We start from the raw sequence: 15,728 nt of genomic DNA, 5'->3' as shown, positions 1-15,728 counted from the left end.
GACATAGAATTCAATTCAAATATCCTTGAAGACACTGTTTCTAAGAGTCCTTATATGATCTAACGTTTACCTCATGTGAATGTGCACGCTTTTATAAAATGCCTATAGCCCAACCCCTTGGCCCAGTACTTTTTTTTTTTTTTTTTACAAGCCAAGTTTGTATTATTTTATGCTTTCAAGACTCTTGCCTATTTTTAAGCTATTGTGTTGCAGCATATATCACTTTTCTGGTCCCGGACGAGCCCCCAATTGTCATGGGGCAAGAGTCTTGACAGTATAAAATATTACAAAAACTGAATTCTTTTAGGGACAATTGGTGCAGAAGTATTAGTCTCCTATACACCCATTCTTACTGAAAAACCACTAGGGTATCTCCAAAGAGCACACAACCAGAGAAATAGCAACAGCTGTGTTTGGGGAAATAATTCTGTGACTGGTTAAGATCAGCTGATTTTGGTTTACATTTTAATCTCAGTCAGTAAGAACAAAGTGCTACTCGACTTGGAATACTTGAGTAAAGAAATAACACTGTTGACATGGAGACACTGACCCACCGGCCAATTCACATAGTATCCACCCTAAATAGTATGCAAGATTACAATTATTGCCAAAACTACTCTTTGATAAACAGTTTGATGAATTCATGACCTCAAACTGATGAATATCATGATTCTGATAAAGGTAATGAATTTAGATATTAAGGCTTACATGCAAACTTACATTACATAATCTAACAAATGACTAGTTGTTTAGTGAGGTCGATATGTTTATAATTTTTTTAAGCTGTAATATTTATTAATGGCTGTACTTTTAAAGGTTTGAATTGAATGTTCTGCCATAAGTCTTGCTTTTTTAAGATGTCAAGTTAAAAATAGTAACTTTTTTCATTTTTAAGACTCCTGTGTAAATGTAATGAAAATCTGTAGGGCACAGCATAAGCTGGAAAAGTCTGAGTTTGGACCATAAGCGATAGCATTTCAGAATTTCCAGTAGTCTGGTACTATAACATCATGTAAACAATCTTCACCTGTTTGGTTCTTTTGGCCAGCAGGGCAGGGCTGCTGGACACACTGGCCCCTGCGGTTCTTGTACTAAGCGCTGGCCTCAGCTCTCGCGGACGATCAAACAACTCCAACCGTAAACAAGGGAAATTCTGATAACTGTGGAAACACAGATGACTCATAATTAGAGGAGCACAGAATAAAATCAGAGTGCAAACATAATCACAAAATTTTAAATAAAAAGTCTACTCAATACAGTACAGACAGTAACACAATACCACAGACAGTATACCTATAGGTCATTCCCTCTACATTTTATTTACTTGTTGTCATATATCAGATTTTTGTTGCATATTTTTTTTATACAGATGAAGGATTCAAATTTAAGAATCTATTTCAAATATGCTTCCTTACATAACATCACGGTAAAGAATATTGTATTTAGTGTTTAAGGGTAAGATAATGATTCTGCTCAGCAAAGTTGCCTTTCCTGTTTTCTCCTCCTTGTCTTTAATGGCTCTTTGAGTCCCAGTATCACTCAGAACTGATGGGATTAGCACACGAATGATTCACTGAGAATCTCACCTTTTGTTCTGCAAATGGCTTTCGGACCCAAATGGCCCTTGGAGCCTTATGCTGATTGAATTAGGATTGGCTAGACCCTCAGTCTAGGGTGTTACCTTAACCTGTATACTCATTTACATGCTTTGTTTGAATTTGTCTACACCCCCAAAAAGTCCCTCCTCCTAAAATGCCTATAAGATACCATGTAAAGTTATGTTAGATTAGATCATGTTGGAAGTTTCTACAGCCGCGTACAGCAGAGTTCTCAATAAGAAATAACTTCTGTTGAACGCGATCCCAACTATCTCACTGGTCTCTGCTTCGATGAAATAAAACTTTACAACACAGATGAAAGTCATATTGTATGAAAGTACCATTCTGTTTAATCCATAGTTTTAGTTTATATCTGAGTTTTGCTGCTCGATATGTTCAATGGGCGAAACTTTGATATTTATGGTCATTTTGTTTCACTTTCTTGCACTGCAACCTTCCCATTTTACTGTTCAGTTTAACATTTACATTCTGTAGACATTTCACAAACTCAGTTAAAATATGAACGTCTTTGTGTCATCCTGCTACACCTAAAATTGCAACACAACACAAAATACAATTTTTAAAACAACCCTGGGATACAGAATGGTTATCATTACTCTAAGAGACGGTAGAAAAACAAGGATTTATATGGGCTAAATTTGGGGGCGATTATTTTGCAAACAGTGCCAGCGGAGAGCAAAGTGCTTGGCCAAATCTCAAGGCTGTACTGTGAGTGGCAAAATGGCACTCAATGAGCCAATAGATGCATGGAAATAGATTATGGGCTTGTGCTAATGGATAAAGATGCTTTAGATGCGGGCTGAGGGAGGTGTAGGGGTAAGAGAATGGCAGCCACAAAAAGTAGGTCTGGACAGAAATTTCCAACAAACAAGTTGCCTTGAAAACGAGTAACCATAGAGTTGCAAATTAAGGGTATTACAATAGTTACAGCATTTCTTTCCAGTCATTTATCTTCTACTTCAGTTACAACAATCATTATACGTCTGTAATGCTGGAAGAACCTCAGGTACTTTGATCGTCTGCACAGCATATTAACAGTCTCCACACCCTGCAGAGCGAAGATCCTTCTCCTTTGTTGTTTCTCCACCACTTCCTTCCCTTCACTCAATTTACTCAAAATGGTTATATGCAGAATATAATGATCTGCTTAAATGCAAGTGATTTTCAAAGAATGTTCATCCTTTGAAATGTCTCAGTGTGACTGGTACAAGATACAGTGACGCATTGCTGCCATTTACACTCAATTATGTCGTAATAACGAGATGTTATGTCGTTAAACCGACATAATATGTCGTAATAACGAGATGTTATGTCGCTTTAACAACATCTTTTCTCGTAATAACGAGATGTTATGTCGTTAAAACGACATCTTTTTCTCATAATAACGAGATGTTATGTCTTTAAAACGACAAATGTTCTAGGCCTTATAAGGACATGTGTAGTCATGTACAAAATATGACTATCCACATAAAATTTATAACCTATAATGTCTTTATCATACTTCTACGTTCAAAAAGCTGAAGCAATAGCAGCCCCCAATGGACATTCATGTTAAAAGATAAAATTCTGTGCACACCTTATTAATAAAGCATGTGTAGCCTACAGATTAGCAGATGAGCCCAGAATATGAACATTGCGTTTAATTGCACATTAGGCTAAGCATTTCCTCCCATAGAAAACCCTTATTATAAAGAAAAAGCTTAATGTGGCTTAATAGGCTACTACAGTGATAAAGATCAAATGCTGTACACACCTTATTAATAAACCATACTATCCTACAGAAAAGCAGATGAGCCCAGAATATGAACGCAACGCATTTAATTACACGTTTTCCTCCCATAGATACCCTTTATTACAAAGAAAACTCTTAACGTGGCTTTCTATGGCAGGATGGCATTGCGGTGCACAACAAATTATTTAAATTGTATTCAATGCAAAACAAAAATGAAAAATGTAAGTAGCCAATAAAATAAACAAATTATTGTGGCATTAATTAAAGCCTTAACGAATTTATTTAAAGAAAAACACCGGCGCTGGGACGTTTATCTGTATAGGCTAAGTGTTGTGTTCTAGCCACCCTTTTCTAGCCACCCTTTTCACCCTTTTCTAGTGTTGTGTTCTAGCCACCCTGGCGCAAGAAAATGAAACAGAATTTGATTTGTTAAACATGAAGAGGACTTATCCGTCTGACATGGCCGCTCGTTCTAACGTTAACCTAGATAAATGTTTACTATTATTAGGCGCATATCCAAGTGTTTGTGCGGAGTGTGGAGCGTGGAGCGTGCACTGCATGACATGGAGGCGCCGGTGCCATCACTCGCATTTTCCTATCAGCAGTGGAAACAACTTAAAACACTCCATCATCTCTGGTCATACAGAAAAATTATTAAGAGAAAATATGTCGTTTTAACAACATAAGATCTCGTTATTATGACATAATTGAGTGGAAAACATAATATGTATGTGGCAGCAATGCGTCACTGTAACAAGAGTCTCATCCCCACAGATGTAGACTAAATCATAATAAAGACTTGAGAGTTTAGGGATACTTTCCCTTCTGCAGAAGGTGTGCCTTTTCCCAGGCTCTTGCATGCAAATTACCTCCTGTTCCCTAAGAGGATGTGAACTCCACAGGTCTAAGATCGTAGAGCAAATTCTAACTGTTAGTTAAAGTCTCCATTTTGAGAATGTTTATCTTAATGAAAAGTAAACAAGTACTTAAGGGAAAGTTGCAAAAAGCTAAGGGCTATTCTGTAGCCAGATGAGCCCATAGTCTGAGGCATATTCCATACATTCAGCACTATGTATCTTTCTGATGTCAGGTATGCATCTTTTATATTTATCTTTGAGCATTTGATGTTTTGCATTGATTATCTCCTAGTGAGTTGACTTCTTTAGAGCTGCTTTATAGCCTAATCATATTAATTTATAATTGATGAACTAACTTCAGCTGAATAATGACACTATTGCCTTTTGTAGAGCCGTTTAAAATGAACTGAATTTGTTTAATAACTGATAAACTGTGCTACACTGACACTGTTATTGAACTAAATTGAATCAACATTGAACTAAATTGAGATGAATAATGACACTATTGTATAACATTAACACAAATTTTTCTGTTAACTGAGAAGCTGCTTTGAAAGAATCTGTATTGTATAAAGTGCTAGATAAATTCAGCAATTGCATTTTTTTCAAGGCTAGTAATCTTGAGAGCTCTGTCCTGAGATCTAGGTGGATATTTCTTGTCAAATGTTGCATGGGTGGTATCTAAATGCCTTTTGACATTGTAGGTTTTACATATGCCCAGTACTTTACTACAGAGCAAACAAAAAGGTAGCCCATATCGCTCACTGACAGCCAACTGATTCTTCTATTCTTCCAGCACTCTTCTACCGTCGATGCTGATGCTACGACTATTCTTGTTAGCATGTTTCTTCAATTGGTATGTTCCTCATTTCATTTTTCTCCTCTAATAACAAATGTGTCCATTTTGATCCCTTATTTTACAAAAAATAATGCAAATGACTGTTTAACCCTTTTAAGTGTTCGTTAACTGCGTAATTATGTCAGTACATAATAGGTCTGCGCATGTCTGAAAATAATATATGATCACCAAAATGATTTTATACGACAGAAACTTAAATTATTTATAATATAATATGGAGAGAGTAATGGAAAGTTCCAATAACTGTCAGCAGGCTGATGGATAACACAAGCCAGAGTGCTTTGTTAAAAGGAAAAGCTAAGATATATATATATATATATATATATATATATATATATATATATATATATATATTAAGCATTTTAATCAAGTCAAGTCAAGTCATCTTCATTTATATAGCGCTTTTAACAATGTAGATTGTTTCAAAGCAGCTTTACAGAGATAAACGTATAATTTAAGGTAACAGAGATTGTTTTGGCTTTATAGCGGTTCTTTAATAAAGTTATTTTCCAGCTAAAGTTAGTTTTGATTGATTCGCTTCCGTCGCAACGATCATTTGTTATTAAATTAGGGGCCGCTAAGACGACACCATTCTCTCTACACAGACTTTAAACGCGAACCTGTGAGAAACGCTGATGGCGTTCACATGCGCATTAAGAATTGGTTCTATAGTTATGTGCGTTTGAATATATGTGCGCAGGTTTGTAATTCCCTACAAACCATGCCTAAACAAAGTACTGGTCTTTCCTTATCAATTTTGATACAGAATTTTATTTTATTTTGTCACTTCGGGGTAGGTACGCGAAACGAATTTTCCAGACAACGCTTTATCTGTAGAGTGGTAAAGGGATCCTCCATAATCAAACTCATGAGGGTTTGAAAACATTATGGGAGGTTCATGTATAATACCCTTTTGACAGTCTTGTCTTAAAGTAAATCCAATTTTACAATTTATTTTTGTTTTTAAATTAAAGTGTATTTTGTAATACATTTTAATTTAACCCCCTGAGGTCGGCGGTATCGCCGGCGATACCAGCTCGCTTTTTTTTATCGTTGTAAAAGAAACTCAAAAATACTCTGTTGACTTTGATTTTCCATAGGAGTTCCATACATCAATCGATTCTGTTAAATGTGTATTATTTTTGTGTATACTCACAATAAAAACATAGTGTTGTGCTTTTTGACAAATAAAAAAAAATAAACACGAAGCGAGTTCTGCCTTCTCTCTGTCCGTGAAGTCCATTCTGAAACGCGTCAGAAAATGAACCATAACTCAATGAATACTTCTCACACATACACGTGATATATGTCTTTATGAAGCTTGAATTCTCTTCTTTTAAATGAAGTAATTTATATAAAAAACAAATATTCTCATCTTGTGAAATCTGTATTAAAAGAGAGCTATTCCAGTCGACCTCATTAGAGCTAATTCAAATGTAATGTGACACGCCCACGGAGAGCGCGCGCTATTCAAACGCAAATGGCTGAGGTAATCCGCGCAATCCTGTGAACGCCCCCCGTATCAGCTCGAGAAAACCAAAACACAAGTTTATTCAGAACATTACTTGCTTACACCGTCTCGCAGCGCTGTGAGGAATAATGAGGAATACGAGGAATACGAGCTGAGGAATACTAGTAAGTTTTTCCTTCTCGGGTTTCTGTTTATGAATGAATGAACGGCATAGATGCGCGCTGTTTACCACAGCTGGCAAAAAACAATATTACGTGACAGTTCTCCATTATGGACGCGAGCTCTAAAAAAAAACACTAAAAGACTTTCAAACTTTCACAGAGACCTCAAAACAGAAAGTACAAATCCTTCCTTTAAAACGAATTTCGTTTTGTATCAATTGTCTCTTAATTTTAATAATTTTTTCATTATCAAATTTCCTGGATTTAAAGTAAATAAGCCTATCGTCAACGAATGATGATGTTTTAGCAAACTGTATTGCTATACTGAGATGAGTAAAAATCTGAAATATGTTGAAATAAAATGTAGGCTATTTGTATAAGCAACGTAAACTGCAAACTAACATTTATATGCCCTAATATTTCATGAAAACAACTTTACAGTCAGGCGAAATATGAAAGACAACATTTTGTTTAGTAGATCTGGGTACAGTTTTTACTGTAGAATATACTGCCTCATCAAATAAGCTTTTGTTTAGCAATTTCTATATATAAAATAGCCTAATATTTTTGTCAAAAATAAAGTCATCAACTAAGATGTTAGCTGTTCCAATGTTGGCTATATTCAAAGTAATGAATACATAGATAAAATGTAGGCCTATAATCTTTTTTTTGTTTTTGTTTTTTTACAAAGAAAGAGTACACTTGAAATATTGTTGAAATTGTAATTATTTTTGTAATTGTAACCTTTTTAATAAAATAGCAAAACTTATGTACAAGATAGATGTAAGCAAAATCTTAAATGGTCAGTATAGTAAGTCTTCTAAATATCTTTTGTCCTTGCATTGTGGCTCAGTCAGTGTCACACCTGTGTGAATGGCTCATCATTATGCAGAGTGGGTGGTAATTCAGGTGTAAACCACTCTTCGTTCACGCCCCCTCGCATATTGGCTTTCCAAGCAAAACCTGTTTTACATCAATTTAAATCAATGTATGGTTTTATTTGAACGATAAAGCAAGACTATTTTCACATAATTTTGAAGAAAAAACAATAGGCGATGACATCCATTGGTCAAAAGTCTTATTGACACATATTTACTATGTGTTTTGTGGCCTTATTTCAGAAATTTTAGTTTTTAGTTTTTTCAATATCTACGCATAAACATTATTCTCTCAAAAATGAAAACATGTACATACACGTGGCTCACATATTATGTTAGCCCTGTTTGTGCTTTATAGAGTGAATTTACACCTTTGACATTAATATGTTTATAAGCAACTGAAAAAAGCACAAATGTCAGGGCTTGTCAGAACATCTCAAGGGCCCCAAAAACAGCTCAGACTCCAGAGGGTTAAAAACAAAAATAAATGTGGTTGGCATATCATGGGGCGCATTTGCATTCGTGACGGGCCACAGGTTGAGAACCACTGGTGTCAGGCATATACATTTTTGCTCTGGTACTGAACCTGATATCATGACTCATGGGATTTCAGTGACATTGGCCCTCATTTATCAAAAGTGCGTACACCAAATTTCCAGCGTACACCTGGCATACACCCAAAACCACGGTGACTTTGAGATTTGTCAATATGGACGTTGGCGTACGGCACGCTCAAATCCTACGCCAGCTCAGGAGGTGGTGTACATGTACGCACGTTTTGAGTTAGTGCGGAAATGCGCAGAAAAACAATTCCTAACACCACAAAACGCACTGACAAACTAAAAGATATGATATATTATGACCCACTGTAAAAAAACAACAACATAGTAATTATAAACTTCAGTGTTTATTTTTGTGCAACATTGACTTCAATGTTTAATTTGTGTGACTTTACCAAAGCATTTGATTTGTAGGCATATGTATTCTTTCAGTTGCGAGCCTGTGAGCTTTACCTGACGTTTCAGGGTTAGGCCCGGCAGGTGCGCACGGACTGGGTTCAGTAATGAAAGGCTTTCAATGACCAAAAAATAATTCAGACTGACAAAATAATAAAAATGACATTCTTCTTCTTTTAAATAATAATAATAATAATAATAATAACGACATTCTTCTTCTAAGTAAGGGATAATGTATAGCGAGGCGGTTGTTATAGCGAATAACAACCCCGACAGGCTGAACTGGATCAGCCTGAAGGGGTTGTTATTCACAACAACCGCCTCGCTATACATTATCCCGCTTATTACATGGCTACCTACAAAATAAATCAATAATTTGACACAAAATATTGATTTAAAAAGGAGTTTATTGATTTAAAAACTATTGTATTTCTTCCGCTAAAGAAAACAGTCCGTTCCGCGTCTATAGCAACGCTCTGTTTTTCATGGCTACGGTGTGTTATACTTCGCAACGGTCTGTTATCAAGAAATAACTGACCGCATTCTACATTGGAATTCAACCAAGCCATATAATAAATAACAATAAGCGTCATTAATAATAAGAATATTACAAATTGTCATGCAATTATTAATGTGAATGAATGGTACTCCACATCACATCATCATCACTATTGTACACCCCAATACATGTGACGTGATACGAAATTAAATGCTAATTGTTTCAAAACACGTGCTGTAAAATAATGCATTGTGATAGGTCATTTGCTCATCCAAACAGCTATTTAAACTGGATTTCCACCGTATTCCCACTCTTTAAACTCCCAAATAAAACATTTTGTTTCTTTCCACTTCCCTGGTGATGGTCTCGATCTCCACATCGGAGAAGTTTCTCTTCTTTGCCGTCTTCCGTGTGTCCATGGCGTAAAATGAGGGCGTGGGGGAAGCGGAGACTTGAATATATAGGGGCGTGTTATTCTAATGACGATCGTTTTCAGCCGCGGCATTTATCAAGGGCAGGTATTGTGTACACCTGGATTTCAAAGGTACGCACAGCTTCATAAATTAGGCGGTGAGAGGAGGTAAGCATAATCTTACGCCAACATATACGCCCGTTTCTACGCAAGAATGATAAATGAGGGCCATTATGACTGAAATGTTGGTATTATGACATCCCTATGTGTGTGTACCTGTATTTGGGAGGGGGGTCAGGACCATCGTCCAGAGGGGGTTCAGGTGGCATGACGAAGACTGTGTGCTCGCTCTTCTGCGACTCATCCAGTTCCATCAGCCTGGTGTCCTCAGACGACTCACCTTCGACCTGTGCAATGCAGTTACAGTTTTAACATTTACAGGTATTGTCACCAAAAGGGTATTATACATGAACCTCCCGTAATGTTTTCAAACCCTCATGAGTTTGATTAAAATGCTGATCAATATCTTCAACAATTTGTTAAAAGGAAAAGCAAAAAAAAAAAAGAAAAGTATATATATATATATATATATATATATATACACACACTTTTTTTTTGCTTTTCCTTTTAACAAAGCACTCTGGCTTTTGTTATCCGTCAGCCTGAAGAGAGATCTTGGAAATTTCCATTACTCTCTCCATATTATTCCCATGCTAAGATTGTTTAGATAAATGATGTGCCAATGCACCCAACAGCAGATGGCAGAGTCAATTATTTACTCCACTAAACCAGTTGCTCAGTGTAGGAAGAGTAACGGCCATCTGTTCCTACATTTCCCTTAACTGTAGAACTAAGACTAATGTCCTTTATTATAGTCTTTAAAACTGCCGTTCCAAAACAGCACTGAGGTCAGTAAAACAGAGGCCACATTAATCATCAGCTCCATCTGCTGCCATCATGGTTTATACTCTAAACATATCCTGGGCAGTTTGTGTTTTCCTTTCCTTTCCTTACATTGGGCATAACACTAATCTGATATCAAGCATGACACAGTAACACCTTACTGAAAGGAGTGGCTCACCTTTGTACCCTTGTCCGGTCCTTTGTCGGAAGGAAAAAGCTGAAAGAGAGATGTGGGAAACAAATTCAATCATAGGAAATTCTACATCCTCTGTTCTTCCCATTGGGCGATAAGCAGAGCCCCGGCCCTGACCAATTTGCTGCCCTAGGCAAGATTTTACCTGGTGCCCAATGCATCACAGCCTATTTCACCCCATCATTGTGTTCATGATTATTTAGCCTATATATATACACATATATGTGAAGAGCATTACATCTAGCATTCAAGTCAAGACCCCATTATCTTTATAGCGCTTTTTACAATATAGATTTAATGTGAATTTTACATAAAACTTTGCTATTTTTAATAAACCTGTATATAAATATCATTACTAATTTTGGCAAATAAATTTTAAAAATGCCATATATCCCCCCCAAAACTGCACAACTGTAGAGTAAAACATTAATTAAAAAAAGTGATAAAAAATGCGTCTAAAAACTGACATGATTGTTACAAAATCACACTGTCTTCTCTGGAGAACTCAGAACAACTGCTAGCATAAAGTTTAAGGTAAAAATAACTGCCATTAAATTATAGTATCTTACTACTATGCAATTAGATAAACTGTTCATTCATCAATTTACCTCTGTCTTTTATCCTCTTTTCTTCTTTTTGGCACTGTATCTATCGCAGACTATAATGCTAATTAATAATGTGTCATGTAAATTCGGCCATCCGTCACAATCAAGTAACTTTCACCGTGTCTAGAACTGCCGCGAGCTGCCAGGCCCATTTCTACAGGGGAGCCTGAGTGTGTTAATCACCCTGAAACAAAAGCAATGCTGTCTACATTGGATGCGGCGAGGGGTGACGCTACACAACAAATTACCAACAACTGATCGCGCGCGCTCTGTTTCTGACGCACTTCAAGCACTCGCAGGGCGGGGGAAAATTGATGTGCCGGACCGGAGTCTTTTTTGCTTTATTTGGTAGTATTTCGAATTAATGGTTTTAAAATAGTATTATTAAAAAATAAAAATAAAAATAAAAATAATAATTCACTCTTTCAGGTGGTAGCCATTATGTTATGTGGTTGCTCAGGTATTTTATGAGTTTGTTAACACTTTAACAAACTCATAAATGTTGTTGCTAGGGGTTCTAGGTAGTTTCCAGTGCATTCTGGTGTTCTGAGCCATTGTTAACAAATTCCTTGGTGTTCTAGGTGGTTGCTAAGTTAAAAGAGTCCACCCCTAAAGTCTCCATTATATGCCCTAGGGAAGACTCAGGTTCTTCCTTCACTGAAAATAAGCAAGTATGAGCAACAGTAATGATACCTAAGAGTATAAGCAAAAATATATACTCTTATATACTATAACTTATATATACTCTTACTCTTCTATAACTTGTATATATACTCTTATATACTAATAAAATATATACTCATATATATATACTAATAACAAAAATATATTTTAGTTTATTGTATTATATTACAGAATAGGATTCTGCATATATGCATTGTTTTTTGCACATCTTACTTTTCCAATGCAGTCATCGAAGAAAGCCAGACCGGTGTCTTTGTCGCTGACAAAAGTACATTCCTCGATGAAGCGGATGAAGATCTGAGTCTTGGTGAGCTGAGAGTAGAACTTCTGATGAGCACGATCTCTGCTCTTCAAGAATCCTAAAGGAAGAGACATCAGCATTAGTCAATGACAAATCAGTTACAGTAGATCATTACTTTGGCAATAATTACACTTTACATAGGCACATATAGAGACATGACTTGCTATGAATTTTAGTCCATGTCTCTTAGCTTTATGAGCATCTGTATGCAAACGTAGTCCTAAAATTTAGTTCTTGAACTGTGGAAACAAACGGACCAAACATGTTGGACAAAATGAGTGCAAGAGAAGTCACCAATCAAATGCTCTCTATAATAAGAATGTCCCTCCCTCTGATACCACTTGACTAGCAATTACAAGTAGCAAATCTTGTTCATGGCTGAGATGTAAAAGCTAAAAGCTATTGGCTATTACAAAAAGGGGAGGAGCAATGGGACATCCTACTGGCTTGTCTCGCCAGCACAGCACGTGACACTTGTGGAGCTTATTCAGACAAAAACAAGATCTCATGTCACTACACATGAGAGTTGCTGATCTCAACACATTGCTTGCTGCTGATCACACTGTCAGTTCAAATCTAGACTAAAAACACATCTTTTTGACTGAGCATACACATAACACATTATAAACTTCTATAATTCAATGTTAGGCTGCATAGATTAGGTCAGCCGGAACCGGGAACACTCCCCATAAATCGTAATGTACTCGTTACATCATAAGAAGAATGTTGTCTACGCTAATATTAGTCTCTGTTTATCCCGAGGTTTACCGCAGTCCGCCGGATCCAGGCCGTATCCAGATCTGACGAAAGACCTGCGCCTGGACACGATGACAACGCAGTCCTGAAGTGTCAACTAGTCTCTCCCCTGTGAAGGCCTCCTTCCCTTCCCTTTACCATTGTACAGATAAAACGTTGTCAAAATAGTTCCGGTTCACATGGCTACGCGGAAGCGATAAATAATTCTGTATTATAAATTTTTAAGGCCAGACAAGTAATTTCTTGAGGTCAATTTGTAAAGAAAGACTACACGCATACCTATAGACTAAACACGTAATACGCATGTGCACGCCGTCAGCGTTTTCAAAGCTTGCACAGAGACACATATAAAACAATAAATAAATAAATAAATTATATATATAAAACATATAATATATATTTTGCTTGCACCTTGGAACCTATTTCAAGGTTTGTGTTCTCGAGCCACCAGGCACTGTTGTTGTGTGAATTAGCAGGCTGGAGTGCGTTAAGGGTTTTCTGTTAGAATGGTGTCATGTAAGCGGCCCATAAGTTAAATAACTAATGATCTTTGCAACGGAAGTGAATCAATCACAACTAACTTTAGCTGGACAATAACTTTATTCTAGAGCTGCTATAAAGCCAAAACAATCTATGTTACTTTAATTTCCTATTATCACTGTAAAGCTGCTTTGAAACAGTCCATATTGTTAAAAGCGCTATATAAATGAAGGTGACTTGACTACACAGGTCCACTATTCAGCTGTAGGAGTTACCTTGCAGGTCATAGAGTGAGTCTGCAGCAGTAGCTTTATCAGAAGGTGCCTGTGTGATGGGTTTGAGGTAGGTTCGGTAGCCCTTCAGTATGGAGGCCATAAAGCGCAGGAACACCTCTTGGATCTCCATCTCTAACTCCGTCTTTTTTTTATGCCAGGTGAAGTCTGCCTCGATAGGGGTCATCTCCACTGCCAAGCCTTCAAGTGCTTCACGCCGAACTGTATGGAACAAATGCTCAAATGCTTTTTTTGGAAAGAATTTTCTGATATTTTTGAGATGCACCAGAGGGCAATATTTTCAGTGAATAATAAAGCTATAAAGGTGAAAGGAGATCTTACCTGTGGCAAGCTGCTGGTGCAGGTTTCCTAGAGAGTTGATAAGACTTTTGCAGGGCTTCTTTGGGAGATTCTTCCAGTTACTGTGTTTTTTTTCATCAAACCTAAAACAAACACATTGCAAATATGAAGGGGAAAAAAGGCAGAAAATAAGCATGCCTAAAAAAATAATAATAAATAAATAAATAAAATAAAAAGCACAAATAGAGCAGTAAATTCCCAAATGTTAAATCTTATAGATTGAGGGTGCTCACAAGTATATAGTGTTGGTGTCCAAGTCCACACAGACCACGTCGGGTGGGGGATCGTAGAGGTCAAAGTATCTAGAGTCAACACCCACAATGAAGGGACATGGTGCGTTGAGGACCCCCGCCAGAGACAGAGGGCAAAGAGGGATATACGGACACTGCCACTGGAATGGGAAGATCATCTGGAAGGAGTATGATAATGATGATGATGTCCTACTTATTCAATAATATAACAAATAATAACACACACACACACAATACATACATATACACAGATTACCATACTTTGGCATACTTTACTAGGACTATACGGCATCACTACACCACTGTGATCAGGGTACCTAAATCTGAATCTTTAGAATGCTTTATAAAAATAAATGCAAATGTTTTTTTTTTTCAGTGAAATATTGTAAAAGTGTAAGAGTGGGCCAACTGTTCAGTGAATTTTCCCTAAAGTTTTTTTTTTTTTTTTTTACCAAACACTCACCGCCACAACGGCCTCAGCCACTCCAGTCAGTACAGCTGGTCTCAGAGAGTGCAACAGGATCTTACTTTCCAGCAGGACAAAGTGTAGTAGTGTGGCACAGTTTTCTGGGCCCAGATTCATGAGCAGTGTACCGTAGTCTGCTCCACTGAGAATGGAGAAGAGGAAGAGGGAGAATAGTCTACGTAATCAAAAAATCAGATGCTAATTTTACAGAAGTGGTTTTATACATTTTAATAACATTTAGTAACATGGGTTGCAGTTATGTCGCCTGCCGCTTTAAATGCTCAATCTCTTTAAAAGGTGGATTCTGATTTGGCTGTTCATCAGCTGTAAAAATCATTCTGAAAGTGATTCCATTGATATCGTTCCTGTGTGTCATTATCGTTACAGTTGTGATATGGAATTCCCCATTTCCATGGAATTAGAACAATTATTAAAAAATGTATTAGTTTTCATTATAGTAATCGACCTTAATGTGAACAGGCCTTGACAGTGGAACTACTGTTCTAGGAAGAACTTCTGATTATGTGCTGCCAGTGTAATTTCGGTGTTTGCTCCATGTAATCAGTAATTTGTGGATATTTATGTAATGTGTGAAAGCTACCAAGATTACTGGCTATAACTTTACACTGACAAGGTTAATGAGCAATTTTATCAAACTAGTCTCATGTTAACATGCATAATGTTTCATTCATGAGACTATTTTGAAAACCTTTTAAAGTCTATCTTGATGCAATGCTTGCCCCATAGACTTCCACTGTAACACTTACAGTAGTTATGAATACAAATCATTTGTTAAAGCAATGCTGTCGATAGAATTTAAAGGTGCCTTACAGGAGCTTCAGTGGTGGAGCCAGATGGGTGTCCGGGGTGGCACTGTCATCTGATTGGCTACCACCACAAAATTGAATTTGCTACAGACAGTTTGATGCTGATTGACATTTCTTTTCACCTCTTGTTTTGATGTGTGGTGGTGCGACACATTGTTAATGTACAGTGAGGAAAATAAGTATTTG

General features: G+C 36.9%; 1 protein-coding gene across 2 annotated transcripts in view; it reads right to left on the bottom strand.

Moving 5' to 3' along the window:
• Window positions 1-15,728, bottom strand: part of dennd4c (DENN/MADD domain containing 4C) — a 107,850-nt gene that overhangs the window by 30,748 nt on the left and 61,374 nt on the right. For both annotated transcript variants that reach the window (XM_084109881.1, XM_084109882.1), the window contains exons 9-16: window positions 14,713-14,857; window positions 14,232-14,407; window positions 13,981-14,081; window positions 13,642-13,860; window positions 12,043-12,188; window positions 10,526-10,564; window positions 9,721-9,851; window positions 1,028-1,160 (exon numbers count right to left, since the gene is read on the bottom strand). In XM_084109881.1, coding sequence (XP_083966007.1) covers window positions 1,028-1,160; window positions 9,721-9,851; window positions 10,526-10,564; window positions 12,043-12,188; window positions 13,642-13,860; window positions 13,981-14,081; window positions 14,232-14,407; window positions 14,713-14,857 — 1,090 coding nt within the window. The remainder of the gene's footprint in view (window positions 1-1,027; window positions 1,161-9,720; window positions 9,852-10,525; window positions 10,565-12,042; window positions 12,189-13,641; window positions 13,861-13,980; window positions 14,082-14,231; window positions 14,408-14,712; window positions 14,858-15,728) is intronic.

This window comes from Abramis brama (assembly GCF_963993115.1).
Source record: "Abramis brama genome assembly, chromosome: 3".
In the NCBI taxonomy this organism is placed as follows: domain Eukaryota; kingdom Metazoa; phylum Chordata; class Actinopteri; order Cypriniformes; family Leuciscidae; genus Abramis; species Abramis brama.
The sequence above is the reverse complement of the archived record's forward strand: the minus strand, read 5'-3'. Positions and strand labels throughout refer to the sequence as shown.